At 36.2% G+C, this 22534-nt stretch overlaps 1 protein-coding gene across 1 annotated transcript in view; it reads left to right on the forward strand.

Moving 5' to 3' along the window:
• Positions 1 to 22534, forward strand: part of LOC110024327 — a 61712-nt gene that overhangs the window by 14641 nt on the left and 24537 nt on the right. The window contains exons 2-5 of the mRNA XM_020724232.1: positions 7678 to 7853; positions 10772 to 10903; positions 11012 to 11062; positions 20002 to 20098. Coding sequence (XP_020579891.1) covers positions 7678 to 7853; positions 10772 to 10903; positions 11012 to 11062; positions 20002 to 20098 — 456 coding nt within the window. The remainder of the gene's footprint in view (positions 1 to 7677; positions 7854 to 10771; positions 10904 to 11011; positions 11063 to 20001; positions 20099 to 22534) is intronic.

A 22534-nucleotide genomic window follows, 5' to 3' on the forward strand; every position in this document is an offset into this window, starting at 1 on the left:
CGCGGCGTCGTAACAAAATGGGTGTCCTCCCTGGGCAAAATCGACGCTCCGGACGTGCCGGTGCAGTCCGTTTTGTCATTCAGGGTCGCTCGGACGACGTCGTCGACAATCGGGTCAAAAACGCATCGAAATTCAAATTTTACAAAATTTTGACCCGCGATCGATCGTCCCAAAAGGTTTACTTGAGCATTCAACAAGCAACAATGCAGGCAATGCGAATTGCGGCGATCGGACATATCGACTCTCCGAATTGCGAAGCTTCGTGCGCGCAGGAGTGCGAATTGTGCAAAAGGCCACCCTAAGGCTCAGGAAGGTCCTATAGGGAATCCCTTTTGGGTTTCCTAATGTTGGTTTCGTCCTTCTAAGTGCTAGAAGTTGATACCACACACGCGAAACTCCAGAAGGAGACGGAAGCGGGTCGAACTAAAACGAGGCGGGTCCCACTTCTAAGGTTCTGAGATAGTCGAAGGGAGATTCCTAAGGCTAGATCCTAAACCCTAAGTGGAAGACTAGACCTCACGAAAATTGAGGTCAACAGTGGCGTCCTCTTCCATTTCACATACATGGACCGTGGAAATGATGGGAAGCTTGTTACAGAGGAGTTCATCTTTGGTTTGCTTTCAAAATGACTCGAGGAAGGTTATTTCAGAGGCGAAATTGGATGTATCCTTGAATGGAATCCCATCAACCGTCTATATGCTTTTCTCTATCGATTTCTTCCTTACTGTCGAAAACTCTATATAGGTCCTCTATTTTTCCTTTGCCTTCGGAACTTTTTCCTGCAGCAAATCCTCTATCAGAATTCTTCTTGCAGGAGGCCCTTCTCTAGAGCCTCTTCCTATATCAGGCACTCCTCCGGAAGCTTTTTATTGCAGCAAGCCCTCCTACGGAATCTTACTTGCAGTTGGCCCTCTTTAGGAGTTTTTTACCACTATAGGCCCTTCTCTGAAATCTTACTTGTAGTAGGCCTTCATCCGGAGTTTTTTTCTGTTATAGGTTTGCCTCCAGAGCTTTTACTTTTTTCTGCAGGTCATACCCTACAGCTTTTTCTGGAAGTTGTATTCTTCTCTGCAAATTTTCCAGCAGCATTACCTGTAGTAGTCTTTCACCTACGTATATACATTGCATGAATTGCAATAAAAAATTATTATAGTCAACTAGAAGTCAGTTTTTCTTACAGGTTGTCTACTTTCCCGCAAACTCTTGTATAACATTACCTATAGGAGCCTTCTGTTTATCTACAGATACTCCATGAACTACAATCAAAGACAACCGCAGTCAACTAGATATCAGTTTTTCCTGCATGCTGTATACTTTCCTACAAATTTCCCTACGATATTACTTGTAGGAGCCTTCTACCTATCTACAGACACCATAGGAGGTGCAGTCTAAGACAACCGCAGTATGGGATGAAGACTTCTAGTTTTTATTTCACAGGATCTTCCTTATCCATTGTTTGATGTTTTCAAATCCACGTTGAACATGGTCTTAACCATGTTTCAACTTAGGGGAAATACTAGAAATTATATTAAAAAATAATTTATTCATATTAGAAATTATGAGAATTAGATTTATTGAGAATTAGATTAGATTTATTTCCTAATATAACTTTATTTTCTTTTCTATTTAGATTTATTTTTTTGGATTGAATTTATTTTCTTTCTTAGTTTAGGCTTTATTATTTTATGTTGTTTCCTTTATCTCCAAATAATTAATATGAATTGATTAATTGGAGATATTAAATGTTATATCTTTCATTGTGTGTTATTTCTTTTTAATTGTCTTTTCTATTTCTATGATTCATGTAAGGGTTATTTATACGCCCTTCACATCAGTAAAAATATTCAGCATTATTCTGAATTTCAACATTAATCTTAACCCTTCATTTTAATCAAGTCATTGCATGGTTTCCTAAGTGGATATTTCTGACTTGCTATAATAATGTGATGTAGTGTAATGATTAATTAGACAAATTATGTTACTATTTTAATTTTATAAAATAAAATTTATTAATAATTTATTAATTTGATCGTTACAAAATTTAAAATTTTATAAAAAAAAAGTCTCGATGAATTTTGAGGGTTGCAAAAAATTTGTTGTATTTTAAAATAATAGAAATTTTAACCTAAATTGATCAATTTGGGCATTACACAATAGGTTGAATATCCTCCAATTATGTTGGCATGCGGATGTTAAAAAAGTAGGATTGAAAACTTTTACAACAACTGCTTAAAGTCTAAGCATGTCAACTCTAAATTATCCTAACCAACTTTCTAGAATAAAATGAAATAAAATTATTCTATATATTAAGGTAGGATGTTTTGACATAAACCATTACTTTCTAGATTTAGAATTATAGGTCAATCAACTTTACGAGGTGAGCGTGTCTTTTTGCATGCTTGAGTTGGTTTAAATTCAAGTATTTCATTCCTCAAATAAAAATTCGAGTTAATCTTAAGTTTGAAGATAGTTAACCTTAGGAATAACTCTATCCATGTATGCATATAAATTAGTCTTAACGTTCTTATTAACATGAATGTCTTTATCATAATGAAATTGAGGATCCAAATAATATGCAATAACATGCAAATGTTGATATAGCCATCGATCATATTTTCATCAACGATCTCCCATATTTAGTCTAACTCTTTTGCTATTCCTCATTTGCTTTGTTTGTATTTTCATAGATAAATTTCATAATTGGAGCCCTTTTACTATGAATTATTCGTAATATCTTCATTAAAGGTCCCATAGTCTTCAGAGCATAACTAAAATTGTGCCCAAAAGAATCTTCTTTCATAATAATCTTCTTCACTTGCTTTCCTTTTAATTTTTTGTATTTTATAACTTTTATTCCATTATTTAGAAGTAAATGGAACCCTTAAAAGTCGCTGGAACTTTTTAAATCCTTGCAAGGTCATATAAGTTATGACAAATCTTGTAACTGCGAGTCAGTTAAGTTCTTTATCTGTAAATTTTCTTATCAAGTTTAATACCCAGTGCCCAAGAATGATTGTAAGTAAATTTATTTACTATATTTGTTTTGAGCAAAGAAGACTTTTGTTATGACAACCATCCCAATTTCTCAAGCATTGAATCAAAGCAATGAGCAACACATGATGTCCAGGAAAGATTTTTTTTTTCTCTATTAATTTCCTCTCATTAGCTTTTTAGGTACTTGCATTATTTATAATGATTTGAAATTCCCAATTTCTTTAACAGACTCATCATACATTTTAAATAACAATTGCGTATTTTTTACAAAGGCTAATGTATAAATAGATTCTAAAAATATTTTCTTATAAATATTGTCAGCAAGAAAATTTATAATACTTCTTTGTTTAATATCTGATCAAATCATCTAATATTCTTATAACTCCCGTCTTAACCCACATCTTCATCAGTTTATCTACCATTCTTTTTTCTAAGCTCCTTCCCAGAAGAATAGAAACCAAGTGGAGCTCTTTCTTAGAAGACTGCAAGTGGACAAAGTCTACTACTTCAACTCCTGCTCAAGTTCAATTAAGACAACATGTTTGACTTCAAGCTTATTTTCTTACTAGTAGAGAGCCCGAAGAACCTACTGCTGATGTTGATGCTCCTAGAGATTGATGAGTGTTATGTTTTATCACATGTTATAGGAGTGTCATTCTAGTATATTTCTATTTCAGAGGGTGTGTGTTGTCTTAATTATGTTACTTTATTTTAGAGGTGATGTTATCATTGATTATGTTTTCCAATTTGGATGATGAGAAAAGTTGGTTGAATTATCATATATCAAACATTTGTTTTATTGTATCTATTTTTCTTCTTGTTAAATAAATTTTAAGCTTCTTCATGAATTTTTTTTATAATGAGAAATGATATGAGGTTTGGAGTAGATTATGTGAATTTCGAGGACTAAGTTTTTTATAAGGGATTTTATAATAATCAAAAATAAAAATAAAATAAATTTAATCCCTCTCGTAACACTTGTTTGGAACAAACTCGATGATCTCGGGAAATCATAATGAATGAGACTTATTCTCTTGTCTCGTTAGAACCAAGGGAAAAAGTCAAGCGAGAGATAGAACGAGCAAGCAAGAAGGAGGCGAGTGGCTCTGTCAACTGTCGCGAGCAACAAATGAAGAAAGGAGGTGAGCAACTCACGTCTTGTGGTCGTAACAATTCACTTAATCTACATTCCAACTCACAACTCTTTTCAATTCCCCGATGTCTTCTACCTTCAGGCAGCTTCACTGATTTGAATACCAAGTTAGGCCTTTACAACATCCATGACCCAGCTTGAGGGGGAGTGTAGAATTCTGAGTTTTCTATTTTAGTTTTATTCTTTTTTATTCCCTTCTTATTATGTCTTATTTCTTTCCTTCTTGAGTTATGTTTTCTTTGTGAAGTTGTAATTAATCATACCCTAATTGTTTCTTATTTTACAAGGAGGAGAGCTGCAATCTGATTTTGCGAAATAAGATAATACGATTTTCTCCACCTTTCTATAATTTCTCATAAATTTTATTTATTGAAACTATTCTAACTTCATTAAGTTTTGGATTTATATTTAAAATGTCGATTATTCTTAGTTGAATCAAATTTAAATTATCAAAGTTCATATAATTTTATGTTCTTTGAATTGTGCCTTGATACTTTCCTTCTACTTCTTTATTCAAAATATTAAATTATATTGGCTGATTTTAATCTCCCCACAAGCACTCTGACTAAAAATATTTTCTTGGGGTACAAATCAAATTTAGGGTTTATATGGTGGAATTAAAAATCTAAATAAAACTTATCTCTGAACTTAACGGAAAGAAAATAAGAAAATCTCTAGCCTTCTCTCATGCCCACACATAGCTCCATGTTGTGCCTTCAAACCTTACTCTACTTTGTGAACTTGCTTGTCGACTTGAACCTGCTCACCTTCGATCTCCTCGCTTGCCTCAACTTGCTTTCTCTCTCACTCGCTCTCTCTCTCTCACACACACACACACACACACACAAACACACTCACGATTTTGATCTCTGAATTTGTTAGGGTAGTAATTGAGCTGAGTCAAGTCGAGTATGTCAGTGATTGGACTTAGCTTGGTCAAATTACAAGTTATTCATGTTCGACTGAACTTGATTCGAGCTTTCACATTTATGCTCATATTAGGCTTGTTTAAATTTCTTGATAGTCGTACTTGGTTTTTTATTTGGATTCTTTATATTAAAGATGGCTCAGCTTTGCTTGTGAAGTGTATTTTTAAAAACATTGGATAAAATATAACAATTTGAGAAAATTGCAAAATTTAAGACACTATCAAATAAAATCTATAACCCTAGCTTAAAGTAACAATTCAATCATCCTTAATGCTTATTTGATGAGATTGACTAATATAAGATATTCTCAGCTCATAAAAAATGAATGTCATATCATCCATATCCCATGATTATTCTCAGTGACTTGATGCCAATAACCATGTGGCCCGTGTTCTTTAGTTGAGCAATTTTATGTTCAAATGACACCAACAAATGGAATGGTTATAATTGGGAACTTTTAACCAATTGATTCATTATATAAGGACTCCATCAAATTATGATTATGAAACAAATTGCAAGTTTTCTAGTAGCCTAAATCTCCTTGGTGGTAAATCATAAAATACACTTGATAGGGCATGAATTTCCTTATTAATTATGTTCGGCGTAAAATTATCCCCCTACATAAGGGCCCCTTGGAAGATGCAACCTATGATTACCAACAATGGTTTTTTGCACGAATTGGATTGACTACCTTCAATTAAGCAGGCTAGACTCCACGATCATCTAGGATGACGAAATGATGGGATCATGATCGAGTTTATAATCATTACTCTACCATCTGCTCTAAATTAAAGGCGATAAATTTCTTCAAACTAAAATCAAATTTGTAAAACTTATACGCTAGTTCCTTATGACTAGCCTTTTAATTGGAAGTTGTTTTGTTATTATGATGGGTAATTAAGGGTCTGTTTGGCGCAGCTGCAGCTTCTCAGCTTTTCAGCTACAGCTGCGCTGCCCTAGAAAGTTGCTGCGTGAATTCAGCTGCGGGGAAGCTGACTGTCTGTTTGGTGTAGCTGTGTGAAAACAGCTGTGGGGCAGCTGTTTCCAGAGAAATGATCAAGCTGCCCCTGTTTTGTAAAACTATTTAAAAAATTTATGTATATATGTAAAAAAATTAAATATGTAATTGTGAATCGTATTTGTAATAAATATATTTTATGAATATATTTTATGGTATATTTTATGGAATATGGTAGTCAAACAATAAAGACATCTCGAGTTTGCTATATAAATACTAAGGTCAAATTTCAGTTTCAACTACAGCATAATTATGAAAATTAATTTGTCAACACTAGCAATACCCTTTCAGATATAAAGTTGAATTTGCTAGCCTATGAAACTCATCCTCAGAGATGAGCATTTTGTCAAGACAGCACACTTTAAGCAAAAAAGGGAAAACAACCACTAAACACACATATTTCATGGGGAGAAACAAAGTGAAAGAAATCTGAAAATTGCAGATAAAAGCCAAAACCAGTTTCATGCAAAAAAGCTTAGAGCATGTGAACCCCAGATTTTTAAGGAAAAAAATCAACTTTTTAATGTCTTACCCGTAATCGATGGCAGTCATTCCTGGATCTTCGTCCATCAGGGAAGGATGCGAACAAAAGAAAGTTGCCCTACTTGAAAGGCGGGGAACTCAAATAACAAGAGCTCAGCTCTTCTGATGGAAGAGAAAGTCGTGGGAGAAGGATGAAATGGAGATGAGAAGAGCATAGAAGGGAGAGACCTCCTTGCTTCGCGAAATATGGGCGGACGGCGACACCATGGGAGTTCTGGGATAGCAGAGGATCGATCGCCAGGAGCACGGGGCGACAAGGTAAAAGCCGCTCGATAAAGCGGGGCAGTGGGATTTATCCCGCGGCCCGCTTTCTCCCATGCTTCGCGGTACGTTGTCGCGAAGTCGTCTTCCAAACAGTGCCGCGGTAGAAATTTCGCGGCAGAAGGCCGCGCCGCACCCAAAAAATCGGAACCAAACAGGCCCTAAGATTAGAAGCGGAAATTTGTAACCGGTTCATAAAATCTTAACAAAATGAAAATGACAGGTAATGCGTTTTCTCAAAACTAATTTGTATTTTGCAGATATGACCTAGAACCACAAACTCTGTCAAAGGAGACGGTATGAATTTTTGGACCCCACGCTTTTTCTCTTATGATGGACGCTCTTAAAGCCTTCTGAACTGCTGAATTTTGCAACTTGTTTTCTTTAGTATTTTATCATGGTGGCATTTACATAAATACCACCCAATTCTTATGTATTTACATATCTAACACCTGAACTTTACATTTAAAATTTATACCACTCAAATCTTTTATATCACAAAAAAAATACCACAATTTTAACTTTTAAAAAGTTAAATACACCTATTTTTGTATAGTAAAGTGAGATGTATGTAAAATTGAAGTTTAGGTGCTAAATGTGTAAATACATGGTAATTGAATGGTATGCATGTAAACATTCCTTTATCATTAGTATTTTTTTTTCAAACATTGGTTTTGGCATGCACATGATTTACTTCTCCTTTATGTGGTTATGTTTGTTCATTAAGTATTTGCTGGGCCTATTCATAGCTCATTCTGAGCCGACATTATCGAATGCAGATGGATTTCCTGCAAATGGAACTCCAGATGCTGCTACAATTCCTATCCACATTGTTACGCATGCTTCTCAACTTCCTTTGGAATTTCTGAATGCTTCAGCCGACAGCCAGCTGGTTGTTGGCTTTGATTGTGAAGGCATTGATCTTTGCCGTTATGGAGGTCTTTGCCTAATGCAGGTAAGACATTCTTCTTTTCTTAACCTTAATACGTGAAATATATCACTTACTTTAACAATGAACTGAAAACAGTTGCAAGCATATTTAAATTTAACTTAAATATGCCACATTTATCTAAGCGGATTTTGATGCCATGTACAGTGCATTACAAAGCAATTGGTACTATAGGGATCAAATGGTTGTTGATATTGAGTTGTCCATAAACTACTTATGTTTTTCTTGAAATTTCCATTTGGCTATTTAAAGATTATTTTTTGAGCGGTCTTATGATAACTATTTGGGCCTAGCTTTGTGAAACCTCGTTATCTATTCATTTTTTACTTCTTGATGAGTGCTGCGTAGGATTTTATACCTTTTGTGAGCAAACTTTGTTGTAAAACTTCTATTCATATTACCTTCAATTAATTCTTACTGAGTGCTTTCTGAGGTTTTAAACTTATTGCGAGCAAAGTTTTCAGTCAACTTCTATCCTTGTGAATTTTGGTCTACCCCTTATATTTTCTTTCACTTTGATTTTATATCATTTAGTCACTCATTCTATTTATCCATCCTACAGGTGCAATTCTTTTGCTACTTTTTAGTGTCCAAAGCTGCTAAATTTGTTTTTCCCTGCATTATCTTCAATAGATGACATTATTATTGTTTCTTTATTATAAGCATTCTTTAATGTATTTCTCCTAATTTGTGTTTTAAAAATTATATTTTTTTGCAATTAAAGGATAAAATGTCTTTGTTGGACTGTGATTTTGATTCCAGGATGTGATGATGCAAGTTTGTTTGATTATATTGCTAGTGGAAATTTGAAATCACTCTTGTATTGCGATTATTCCAAATTTCTTGCATAAATATTTGTTATGGGGCTCAAATCTTATTGATTCTTGCCTTTAGGACATGGAGGATCGAAATTAAATATGGGATGTATGATTTTATTCTATAGTCGCAACTCGCATGAGAGTGTGCATGAATGTTGAGTTTGAGTTTTGATCTTTAAGGACTTACTTTTTCAAAGTAATTGTAAGCCCTTAAAAATATTTGTTTACTTCTCAAAGAGGAAAAAAATTAAGTTTATCATACTTTTAAGTCGGCACATTTATACCCACGTAGTGGGATTAAGGCTTTGTTGTTGTTGTTGTTGTATGCTTTTAAGTCTGCATAGCATTTTTTTATTTTATGTTTAAACATTTAACATTTATCAGAGTATATGTGAATTCCTAATTTAAGAAATTTGTTGTGCTTTTTAGAGGACGTGTACACATTTCAATGTGATTGCTTGACTTTTAAAGTATTATAATTGAGTTAAAGTTACGTCATGATGCGTGTAAAAGACTAATTATTTTTTTGATTTGACTTTTTGTGAGAATATTGTCATTAGAATGTACATAACATTTTATTTTGTCATTAGGTAAGTACTTAGTTATGGGTCTGTTTGTGATTATAATTGGATTAGTTATGGATTTGTATGTGATCCGATTAGGTTTCACTTGGAATATTTTTACGATTATAAATAAAGAGGCTTGCATGGTTCATTTTCATATCCAAGTTTAGTTCTCAGATTGTGTTCTTAAGAGTTTTGGGTGTTTAAGAAAGTTTCTGAGGTGGCAAGTAATCTGTCGATTTTTTTTTTTTTTTTTTTGGCTTGTGAACAAGCTTTTAAACCTCTCGTAATTTTATTTTCTGTTCATTCAAAATAAACAGGAGCTTTATTTTTGTTCTGAATATGCATTTATATTTTCATTTTGGCACATCAGATAGTTCACAATGTTCTTTTTTTCTTTTCCTTTTAAGTCTCGCCAGTGAAGATATCTTGACATGGGAGTATTTGAGGGTGTGTTAGGTTTGCCCATCACGCTATGAAAGATGTGTATTAAAGTCCTATCTATAGTTCACTCCATATGCAGCATTAGATTGCTGATGAACAGACTCAATATAGCAACCATTGGTAACTCATAAATATAAAGTATCATACTTCAGGATTACGTGAAGTGGAGCTAATCTATATTATGTTTTTTTGTATCAATACAATTTTAAATTTTTAACAAGTTTATCAGAAAATATTTTTCATAATTATCTTATGTTAATTTAAAGTTTTACTTAATAAATATATTCACTATTTATTATGATTGACATTATTTAGAAGATGATTACCCCGGTAGAAGAGCTGGGCTCAATTTTTCGGAACCCACAATGTTGTATGTTAGACTATATTTAGTAATATATAAATTAATTGGATTCTGTCATAATTGTATTGCATTGGCAGTGATTCATGATCGAATCTGGCAAGTATATAGTTAGGTCAGATTGAATATAATTCAACATTTATTGCCGATTGCCCTATGGGTCTGAATGTTTGACTTAGTTTACTCATACTTGCCATTAATAAGGTCTGGTTCTTTTGGAGACATGAATCCTTTGGTGATAGATCTTTGAGTTCTATTTGTCGAATACATTATGATTGATTAACCCTTGCACTTTTTTATTTATTTATTTTTTACATTGGTAATATACCTTTAAGTTTAATCTTGATCCTGTTGTGGGCTTGACATGTTTTGTCAACTTGCTATCAGAAATAGAATAATATCTGTTCTGCTAGGTTTCTTCAAGCCAACAGAGGTTGTACCGAAGCCTTTTTGGATAATGGTAGTTCCCTTTCTCATTTCTAAATTTGTTTTCTCCCTTTTTCTCAACTCTCTGTTATCATCAATAGAATCATATATATTAATATAATATAAATAGTGTATGCATCAATAGAATCATATATATTAATATAAATAGTGTATGTGTGTGTGTGTGTGTGTGTTAAGGATATATATTGGATTTGTTAACCTGTGTGAATTAAAGTTGAATATTCAATTGTTATTATATAATTTAGATAGGTAGCTTATAAGGGCATTTTGGTTTACTCTTTATTTGCTGTCTAGATTGCATTTACAGATGCCATATACTTGGTTGATACCATTGAAGGTGGAGATGCACTTGTTCGAGCTTGTAAATCTGCACTTGAGTCTAGTTACATTACAAAAGTCATCCATGACTGCAAAAGAGATAGCGAGGTTTTAATTGATTCCTTTTCTTCTGTCTCCATTTTTTTTTTTTTTGTGTTGTCTTTTTGTTGAATGCTCGATATAATTTTACTCACCTCTTCTAATTCTTTTATTTAGGCCCTATATTTTCAATATGGTATCAAATTGCACAATGTGGTAGATACCCAGGTAATAATGGCATTTTTTCTTTCATTTATTGATATTGATTTAGCCTTTGTAATTTATAATGGGAATATGATAATACATAAGCATTATACTTCTCATGATTATTGAAAATAAAATGTTCTTTGCCTAGTTTTTTAAAGGGTGAGGAATGGAGATTTAAATCTCTTTGGATTCTTCATTATGTTTGTGAAATGCATACCTATTTTAATTTATTCCAATGGGTTTCATCATGCCGGTTTTCTCAACTTTTAATTCCTCACACCCCACTAAAATCCAATAAACCATGACAGGTCATGCTCGTCGTATTAACTTGCATCCTCTGCTCATCTTCATTATGATGAATTTGAGAAAAATCAGTTTTAATACCAGCACCAAACCATATGCACATGCCATCTGCATTGTCTCTTTTCTGTTCTATTTTTCTTTTTTAACCCCACACTCTCTGTATATAGAATTTTGCTTTTTTGCTCATTGTTTTTTTCTCCCATTTTCTTGAAATTCTATTTCCTCTTTAATCCTTCTTCCCTTGACACAGGGCTCAATGTTGATTTAAAGGTTTTTCATCTTTATGGATTTGGGGAAGATGCTTGTTGAGAGATAGTTTGAATGTGTTTCTTCTTCCCTCTTCTTAAGTTCTCATTCTCTCCTATTTACTATATTTTGTTTCTGTAATAATTTGATTTAATCTTCGTTCACCTAATCCGTTCTTTCCATTTTTTATTTAATCTTCTTTCACCTAATATTTCTTTCCATTTTCTTTCCATCTTCTTATGCATTCCCATCTTCTTCCCTTCCTATCTTTGTTATTGCATCTATACTTTGGCTTATTTTGGTTCCAACTTTCTAATTGCGTTGTTGTAGGAGAAGAATCATTCGACAATTTATAGTTTGTTTGGTTGGAGAAGTTGTATAGATTTTTCCCTGCTTTTTCTACCAGTTTGGACTGCATTAGAAAAACTGTGGCTCACGAACAACTTTTACTATATTTTCAACGAGAAAATAGAAAACATGAGTCAAAACAAACCAAACAAAGCTCATGCCTCTTTTTGTTTGGTTTTCTTTCTTTGGCACTTTTCTTCAAATGTTAGTGTTAGCCTTCTTCCGCCTTATCCGATTCTTATGGTAGAACTTTACCCTCATCTGGTTCTTTTGGGACAACTCCACCTTCCGCTAGCCTACACATGCATGCTAGTTTTGCACTTTTGCTATCTTATTTTTCTTTTATTTATGTAGCCCTTCACTCTCTCATTCGGACAGATCAAAAACCCTGATTGATAAATGAACTTCACGTACCAGTGAAGTGATCAGCGGGTGCTGGGTTGTGCTGTGCTAGGTATTGGCCAACCACTTCATTTGTGCTGGTTATTTGTAACTGACCAGCAGGTAAAATTTTAACGTTCAATTTGATATGAACCTTAATCTGGCCCTCTAATTACACTTAATCGCTTTTATGTGAATTCTTTTGGGAAAGTACGGCATTGCCTAGTTTCATAACAGTGATAACCACTTAATGCTGAGTGGTGATTGCCTGCTTTTGATGTTTTACTTCTCCGATAAGTTTTATAGGGTGGATGCATTATTCTTTTTTTAACTGCAAAGAAATAGCTTGATACTGGAATTAACCCAAGCGACAATAAACTATCAAATACTGTTACTAGAAAAGCCAATAGACAGTGACAATCAACACATTAAAAGGGGGAATAACAGCACGACACACGAAAATTTGAAAATTCGACAAATGAAAACACCAACTCAAACTATGGTGGATCTTGGGGTTTTGGTGGTGATCGGTGAGGGTTTGGACCTTTGGAGAGGTAGTAAAGGGCGGTTCAAAGGCCAGATGGTGGGGTGGCAGCAAGGGGGTGGTGCGAAACTGCCAAAACTGTGAGAAGTCAGGCTGTCCTTGGCGGTGGCGGCAAGGATGATGGGCTGGACAGTGGCCAAACAGCAGGGGAAGTGCTATTGTGGACTGCAGCAGCAATGGAGGAGGGCGGCTACAGCGGAGGGGGGTGTGGTGGACTGCAGGGCAGCGAAAGGATGGCTGTCCGGGACAGTGGCAATGAGGAAAAGTGAGAAACTGCAAGAAAAATAGCGGTATATGGCTGTCTGTGCTGTTTTAGCAGGGAAGAGGTAGTTGGGAGCGATGTGGGGAGGATGCTAAAGGGGAATAGAGAAGATATTCGCCACCTCGTGAGCGAGATACAACCTGAGCACCACCTGAACTCTTGGTACAACCTTATAAGGGAAAAAAGACAATGGTGGCAGTCCCAATACGAAACATACAAAAGAATTAAACCTAAAACATTATAATTACAAATATATAATAATAGGATAACTAAGAGTTGTCAAGTAGGACTGACCGACTCCACAACACTGAAAAAATATAGACCGGGTTGGTCCAGGTGAGCATGCAAATGCCCATTTGGTCGCAGGAAATCCTGTGTCCCTCCCATGCGTGGTAGACCCCCATGTCAGTCTACCGGGGTTGTGGAAGCTTCAACCTCATTCATCGAAGCTTCTGTCTGCACTTTGAAAGTGACAAAACTGCTTCAACCTTTTGAGATTTAAGTGTCATTGACTGTATCGATATGAGCACCTAATCCCACTATTGGTTGCACTGTCTCCCAAAACTTTCGAAAAGATTTCCTCATTTTTGAGTAGTCATCCATTTCGGTCCAACTATCTGAAGGTACACTGCTCAACTGAACTGGGGCTTCGTATCAAGTATACTTTACAAGGTCTTCCAAAGGCAACCTAAGGTTGGCTCGTCCCTATTTGATGCGAGAATTGACTGAACTCCCTTTAACGACGACCGCCATGATAATAAGGTACCGACCATGATGTACTGAAATACTTTCTATAGTAATTTCTCCATGTCTGGAATCGGTGCCTCTATCCCGTTATCATCTATCATCACTAAAATTGGTCATGTTGGCGCTTCTCCGCTAACATGAGCACCTGTAACATTGGACTCTGTAGAAGATAAGAGAAAGATGTGTTTTCCATCCTTCGTGAATGAGTAGATGTTCATGTACCCGTTATTCTGAGTCCTGCAGTCAAAAGACCACAATCTCCCCAAAAGGATGTGGTCGACATCCATAGGCACCACATTACACCCCACCTGATCATGTAGTTTGTTCCCAACCGAAAACTCTTCTATCAATATTAAATTTGTTCTTTTTCTTCAACCACGTTAGAGAATACGGCTAGGAATTTCTCAGAGTTGAGCGGCTCAACTTGTCCACCATATGTGTCAATGTCATATTCTTGTTGCTACCTCAATCTATGATGAAACTGCATATGTTTGCCTTCACGGTGCAACATGTGTAGAATATGCTCTGACGAAGCCACTGTTGCTCCCTTCTAGCCTCACTCTAAAAGACCAGTCGAACCACAAGCATCTCGCTCTCTTTTGATGGAGGTTGACACTGCACACCCTTTTCTTCAATTGCCTCTTTGCTCACTTGCTCCACTGCACCCTGCTCAATGAAGGACACAACCTGGCTCGCCAGGGAACTGGAAGCGATGTGTCCAAATTGTCTAGCTGGGATTGTATTGGGGGTGCTACTCTTCTCAGGCTTCGTCTCACTCAGGAGACAGCTCTACCATTCGCCTGACTAGATTTTTCAACTAACTTGGGTGTGCTCCCATCTAAGTCTTTAACTATGGGTGGCTATTTGAATGGTGATGGATATCTACTCTACTTTTCTGTCTCTCTTCCTTTAGTGTCATGGTATGAACGTCACCCAAAGACCAATAAGGTTGTAGTTGAGCCACATTGTCAATGGTAGGCTTCATGCCTCCCAAGGACCCAGCTATCGTGTGCTTTGCTAGCTCTATCATATTACTTTTTTGTTTAAGCCGCATAAACTCCGTTGTATACTTCTCCGTTGATAAGTCCCTCTGCTTCATCTGAATCATGTCCTTATATTCAAAAAACTCGTTCGACAGTCTGTAACCATTCTATGAAATCATCCAAACTCATCCTCCACTCGAAATCCAGTATGTCCACTTTCACCCTTGAGTGTCTGTATCCTTCAACAAGCACTTCATCTTGGTATCGTCTAACAAGTACTTCATCTCGGTATGCTCTAACAGAAACTTCATCGCTTAGCCTCCTCTGATATCGTATCTCAAAGCATTGTGACATGTCTTCTTCTCCACTGGAATCATCCATAAGGAAGTGATCATATGTTATTCTCTCTTTGTTGAATCTTGCTACCACACTCGATAGTGACATCTCCCTAGGTCCTTCTCAATATTAGTAAGTCGTCGTAGCACTCAGTCGAGTTCCCACTACATCTCTTCCATGGTAAACTCCTGATCGGTGTTCGACAATTGCCTCCTAGGTGGCATAATCAGGGTTTAGGTCCGGACGAGTGAAAAAGAGTGTATGGATGTAATGTAGGGTGGAAAGAAAATTTTTGGGTGGCCTGTTTGGAAAAAAATCATTAAAGGGGAAGGGTGTTGGGTGGAGATAGGATTGGGTATTGGTGGATGTTTGAAACCCTAGTATAGGAGTAGGATTAGGCTAGCTTTGATAGCAAATGATACTGTAGTTAACCCAAACGACAATAAACAAACAAATATTATTATTAGAAAAAGCCAATAGACAGTTATAACCAACACACTGAAAGGCAGAATGACAATAGAACGACACACAAAAATATGAAAGTGCGACAAATGATAACACTAACTCAAACTATGGTGGATCTTGAGGTGGTGGTGGTGATTGACGAGGGTTTGGTCCTCCGGAAAGGTAGCAAAGGGCAGTTGGAATTGTTGACCTCATTTTTGGCGATGTTTAGTTTTCTTCTTAGGATTTATGGTCTAGCCTTAGGATTCTTCTTTTGACTATCTTAGAGCCTTAATAATGGAATTCGCCTCATTTTTGAAATTCAAACTACTTTTTTACTCCTTTTGGAGTTCCGCATGTGTGATTCTTGACCTCAAACACTTAGGAGGTTGAAACTAACATGAGGGAACTCGAAAAGAGTCTCCATAGGATCATTATGTCCTAGGGTTTCCTTATCCACAATTTGCATTTTCACGCGCATAAATTTTGCAATTCGGACAGTCGACACGTTAAATTATCATAATACACATCGTTGAATATTGGAAATTGTTTTAGATGTGGTATTGAGAGTCAATCCACCCTTCACTTCTTTGCTCTTTCAGATGAATTGGTCTCTCCTCTCTCTCACCTCATTTTTCTTCTTTTCTTTCTATGTTTCTTAGTTTGATTTTGGTGCTTATGTCTAAAACATAAGCGCACATATATAATCGTGGCTATATATGAACCATCAAGCAAGGCTATAAGTTGGACGGTTTCGGGATTTAAGAGTTGTGATGATAAAGGCATCCGGTGATAGAGTAGAATAATATTGCATCCTACGACGTCGGGATCCGACCTAGGGACCTGATGAGAATGTAGAATGACAATATTATTCGTCAACACTAGACTAGCGATATCCCTTGCCTTTTTAGGCTGCTGGTCGTCCTAGCCCGACAGTGTAATTGACTCGTGGACAATCAAATTTATAAAATATGACAGAACAGATACATTACTAACAAAAAAAAAAAATTTATTACTAAATGGAAATCTACCTTTTTGCTTATACACATGAAGCTCATACGCATGACAAAATACAAACTTTGAACCACATAAATCTGATTGTCCACTTGTCAATTACCTGTATTGGGCTAATAATTGCTCTCCTAGGATTGTCTTATTGAAAATTTCTAATTAAATACCAGGCTTTGTACACTAAGATGACCGATGATCGCCTACGGAGTCTTTCAAGAGCAATAAATCTAAGCCTACCCCGACCTACAGGCTTTGTAAATCTTATTGGAAATTTCTAATTAAATGTCGGGTTTTATACACTAAGATGACTGATGATTGCCTACGGAGTCTTTCAGGAGCAATAAATCTAAGTCTACCCCGACCTGAATGCTTATGGTTTTCCTTGATTTTTCGTGTGTTTTCCACAGTTTTCTTTGAGTTTTTGTGGATCACTTGTTATTTTCTTCAGTTTTCCGTGAGTTTCCTATGATTTTTTTTTATTTTTCGTGGTTCACTTGTGGTTTTCCTCGAGTTTTTTCGTATGATGTTTTTTCATTTATTTTTTATATATAAATGCATGTTTACCCCATCTGTTAAATTCTCCATTATACTCGTTTATTTTTACCAGCAACGCTAACCCCATTTGCAGGAGCAGCAGACACGCCAGGTACCCTGTTAATTTTATATTTACAATATTTTGTCATCTCTACTGTACATTCTACTGTTCTTCTTTATTGTATATTTAACTACACTTTTTCTTTTTATTGCACTCTACATGTTTTACTTGTGCATACTTTAGCTTACATGCAGGAGGCCTTTAAGATAGAGAACAAAGTCGGTTTACCTATGATGCATCACTATAAAACCTAAACACATACCATTTAATTAATTGGATTAATAGTGATTGAAATTAAAAAAAACAACATAGAACATAAAACACTAAACCTGAAACTGCTATGACGTGAAGCTTGGAGCTAAGATCGTAGACATCACGACAAGGATGTACAGAAGAACAACTTTAAGAGAGCAAACAGATATACAACAATAAATCTTTCCTTAGAATTAAACAACAAACCATATAATTTTGAGTTTGTCTGCTTAGCGCGACATAAATCTTCACCCTATCTTTTATACCTTTGCACTGTCATATTGTGCAATCTAAGCCCTAATTTGATTTAAGCTCCGAGGTCGTCTGATACGACGTAAATCCTCCTATCTTTCAAGTCATTCCTATGACCGTGTCATACAAATATAAACCCTAAATAATAAAACTGATAGGATGAAACATCAAATAACATCTTCTCAAAATTGAAGTCAAACAATAAAATAGTTTGGGAAGTAACCGAGGTTCTCCTCAGAATCCGTGAAATTCGTTACTTCGCTTTCCTTTGATTCCATAAATAAATGTTCTCGTTTTGTCATTTTCTCACTTGACTTTTATTTATCTAATCTTGGAAACCCTAAACTTTGAATACTTTAAAATAGGTACATTTGATCATCATCGAGAGTTGTCTTAAGTGACTTCAGTAATTTTAGAGGTTATTAACTATAGGGGTTTGCCTCTATGGAGAACTTTAAGAATCCAGGTAATATAAACTCTATCTAATTTTTAATATTAGGTAAATAAACTTGTTGGTCAAAATAAAAGGTTCGCAGATCAAAACGGATATCATGAATTTAGTAGTTCATTTAATCGAGTATCACCTTCAAGTAATGTGTCTATTTCTCGGGATGGGTGTGTTACTTGCAGTATTGTGCTCGTTTACTTAAACTATTAAATGAATGAGATCTATCCAGTCTCATTTTTAAAAAAAAATTAAAACCACATTTTTTTATTTTTATTTATTTTTCAAAGAGAATTTTAACGGTCGACGGGAATGTCGGATAGTGAGACCGCAACAAGGGGGTGATGGTAGCGGCAAAGGGAAGGTGAGAAAATGTTGGAACAGCGATAAGGCGGGCTGTCCTGGGCCGTAGCAGCAAGGAAGAGTGGCTGGACAGAGGCCAAACTGCAGAGGAAGTGCTATTCTGGACTGCAGCAGCACTGGAGGAGGGTGGTGACAGCAAAGGGGAATGTGGTGGACTGCCGGATAGCGAAAGGATGGCTGTCCGTGATGGCAGCAGCAAGAAAAAGTGGGAAACTGCAGGAAAAACAGCAGTATGTGGTTGTTTGGACTGCTGCAGCAAGGAAGGTGTGGGCGGGAGAGATGTGGGGAGGATGCGAGAAGGGAATAGGGAAGATAATCACCACCTTGGAACGAGATTCAGCAAGTGCATCGCCTGAACTCTTGGATACAACCTTCGAAGGAAAAAAGTGACGTTGGCAGCTATCCCAATACAAAACACAAAAAAAAAACTAACCACAGAACATCAGAAACATAAATATTTAATAATAAGATAGCTAAGAGTGGCCCACGAGGATCGGTCGAGTTCACAACACAAAAAACCTTGACTGGTTCGATCTAGGTGAGCAGGCGGACACCCGCTTGGTCGCAGGAAACCTTGCGTCCTGCCCAGACGCGGAAGACACCCGTGTCACGGCCTGTTAAAATTAGCACTTCAGGATGGAGAGTACTTGGTCGGTAGCAGCGATAAGGCGAGCTGTACTGGGCGGTAGCAGCAAGGAAGAGTGGCTGGACAGAGGCCAAACTGCAGAGGAAGTGCTATTCTGGACTGCAGCAGCACTGGAGGAGGGCGGTGACAGCAAAGGGGAATGCGGTGGACTGCCGGATAGTGAAAGGATGGCCATGATGGCGGCAGCAAGAAAAAGTGGGAAACTGCAGGAAATACAGCAGTATGTGGCTGTTTGGGCGGCTGCAGTAGGGAAGGGGCGGGCGGGAGAGATGTGGGGAGGATGCGAAAAGGGAATAGGGAACATAATTACCACCTCGAAACGAGATAAAGCAGGTGCGAACATCGGAACATAAATATATAATAATAAGCTAGCTAAGAGTGGCCCACGAGGATCGGCCGAGTTTACAACACAAAAAACCTTGATTGGTTCGATCTAGGTGAGCAAGCGGACACCCGCTTGGTCGCAGGAATCCTTGCGTCCTGCCCAGGCGCGGGAGACACCCGTGTCACGGCCTGTTAAAATTAGCACTTCAGGATGGAGAGTACTTGGTCCTGTTGTAAAGTTACTTTATGAATTTTTCAGTTGCTGTGTTGAGCTTCATGAAGTGGTTTGTTAATGCATTATTTTGCATTTATGAGCTATTGCACGCACTGTAATTATTGTCAATTGATGCAATTTTTTGTGCTGATCCCATGATTTCTATATAAAAATATTTCCTTAAAAAGCTTGGTTTGTTTATCCTAAAAAATAAGATTTTTTTTTTTGAATGAGGATGTTAATCTGAGATAATGACTCATGCAGATTGCCTATTCTTTGATTGAGGAACAAGAAGGAAATAAGGCAGCAATGGATGATTATATATCTTTTGTCAACTTACTCGCCGATCCTCGCTATTGTGGTAATGTATATCATACAATATATTCCACATTCATGCTTGCACGAATACTCGTGAACATAAAAAAGCTACTTAAATTTTAGTTATTCAATTTGTGATGAACGGTGTAAGATGTGTAGTTGAATGAACTCTCTCATTCAAAAAAAGGATGGGGATCTATCTCTCTCTCTCACTACACACACACACACTTTCTCTTCTCCTATTTAATTTTGATGCTTAGCGATTTGAATGTAAACTCAAAATCATCCATTTTATTTGACATCCTTTAAACTAGTGGGATGCAATATTTCAAGAATGTTTGATAATCAATTGGTTGCATTAGATTTACTTCAATGGATGGATTTGATAACATGAGAAGATAATCACATATTTTCATGTGTAAATTGTTGAGTTTTGTTTGTGACAGGAAATTATGTGTGTGCTGCCAATGATTTTTAGATAAGAATTGAAAGTTTTTTATTATCAATTTTGTCACGAGTGGGTCGGGGGCTTCATTTTTTTCTTAAGGCGGAAATATATGGTCAGATTGTGAAATTATTTAAATTTCAACTACTATCATTGACAGTTAATCATTCAAATAATCGAAAAAGCCACTAATTAATGTAATTTAAATTAATATAAAATAAAATAATTAAAAATAAATTTATCTTTCCTATGTTAATCACATCTTCTATACATATTTATTCTTCCATCACTTATTTTTAATCAAAAGTTTCAAATCTGAAAATGTTATTTATCATAATAAGTCATCAACAACTCAAAGATTACTCCTAGTCTAAAATTACACTAACATAACAAAATAAAGAAATAATATGCATGTCGATCAAAATTGAGTAGGGTAGTGTAAGATTATAATTATATGTTCATTCAACTATGGTCATGTAAAAGATTTAGTTCATTCAACAGTATATCAATGACAATATCACTTAAGATATATGCCCTCTAACATTTTTCTACCGATTAGATTTTGATCACAAGCCTTCTCATCCTAAACAGGAAATAGTCAAGAACAAAAATTCTAGGAATTTTTTTATTTGATTAGTTATCAACTGTATAATGGAAAAAAAAGAATTGTGCACATTTAAATACCAAAACACCTTGATTCCGGAGGAGAAAGAACAAACCACAAAAATCAACTTTTATTAATAGCAAAAGAGGGTTACAACATGCATAAACTGAAAATAACATCACCAAAACACAAATGACACGAACGGACACCTCGAGAGTGTATTCCAAGGGCGATGGAGGTTGGTGGGAACTGGGAAGGTGGGGTAGCAGCTGGGAGCAGCGGGACAGCAATTGGGATGGCTGGCTGGCTGTTAGGAAAAGTGGAGGTGAAAGAGTTGGACGGCAAGTTATTGCAGCAGAATCGGGTCAACAGAGCAGGGGGATGTGGTTGGGGATAGCTGACAACTAAGGGAAGCGGAGGAGAGGAAGTAGGGAAGATAAAAGGGGAGATACAATCACCACATCGGAGCACGATATAGTCGAAGCACCGCCACCTCCTAGAGTAGGGAAAAGGATTCCACACAGAAAATCTGAAATCAACTCTTAGCAAAAATTCCACCCTAAATCCATAAAATAGTAATTCAAAGACTCTCACAAGGAAAAAACTGAGAAGGAAAGCTCCCATAAGGAAATCACTGAAAAGAAAGTAGGGGAAAGGAACCGGCGGAAATGTCGTCCTTCCCAATTTGTCGCTCGATCGAGCGGGAGATGTGACGAGGCAGGAGACGCTAAAGGAAAGGCCGCCCGGGTCGTATGAAGGTACTCGCCACTTTGGAAGCTTGGGTCGGTCCCCCATGCTAGCCAATTTACTCGCCTGGCCCGTTTCACGCCTCTGTGCAGGAAAATCCCACACTCACGTCCATAGCAGGAAGTAGGAAAGCCCCGTGCACATTTATTATTTTGAGCGTTCATATTTTTTAAAATCTAGTTATTGACTCAAGTAAAATGTCTCGAACATGTAAAATTTCATTTATTTTGAGTAAATTATTTTCTATGAAATGTGGTAATACATCATCTATAGACCATTCATTTCTGAGGTTTATTTATATGTTTGATAAATATTTAAAATATTTGTAAAAGTTTTTTTTTTTTTTTTTTTTTGTTTTTTTGCATCTACCTAGCTTCATTGATGGAGATGAAGTGAACTGTAGTGATTTTGATTGAATGCTTAATGATGGAAATATACAACAACAACATAGCCTTAATCCCACTACGTGGGGTCGGCTACATGAATCCTTTTTCTCCAGTACATCTTATTTAGTGTCATAATTTCATTTAGATCTAATAAATTAAGATCGTTTTTTATACAATAAGCTCAAGTCTTCCTAGATCTACCTCTGTCTTTCTTAACATAAGTTGAATCTAAAACATCTACTCTCCTAATTGGATCATCAGATGGTCGACGTTTAATGTGACCAAACCATCTAAGAC

This window comes from Phalaenopsis equestris, unplaced genomic scaffold (assembly GCF_001263595.1).
Source record: "Phalaenopsis equestris unplaced genomic scaffold, ASM126359v1 Scaffold000002, whole genome shotgun sequence".
Lineage (NCBI taxonomy): Eukaryota > Viridiplantae > Streptophyta > Magnoliopsida > Asparagales > Orchidaceae > Phalaenopsis > Phalaenopsis equestris.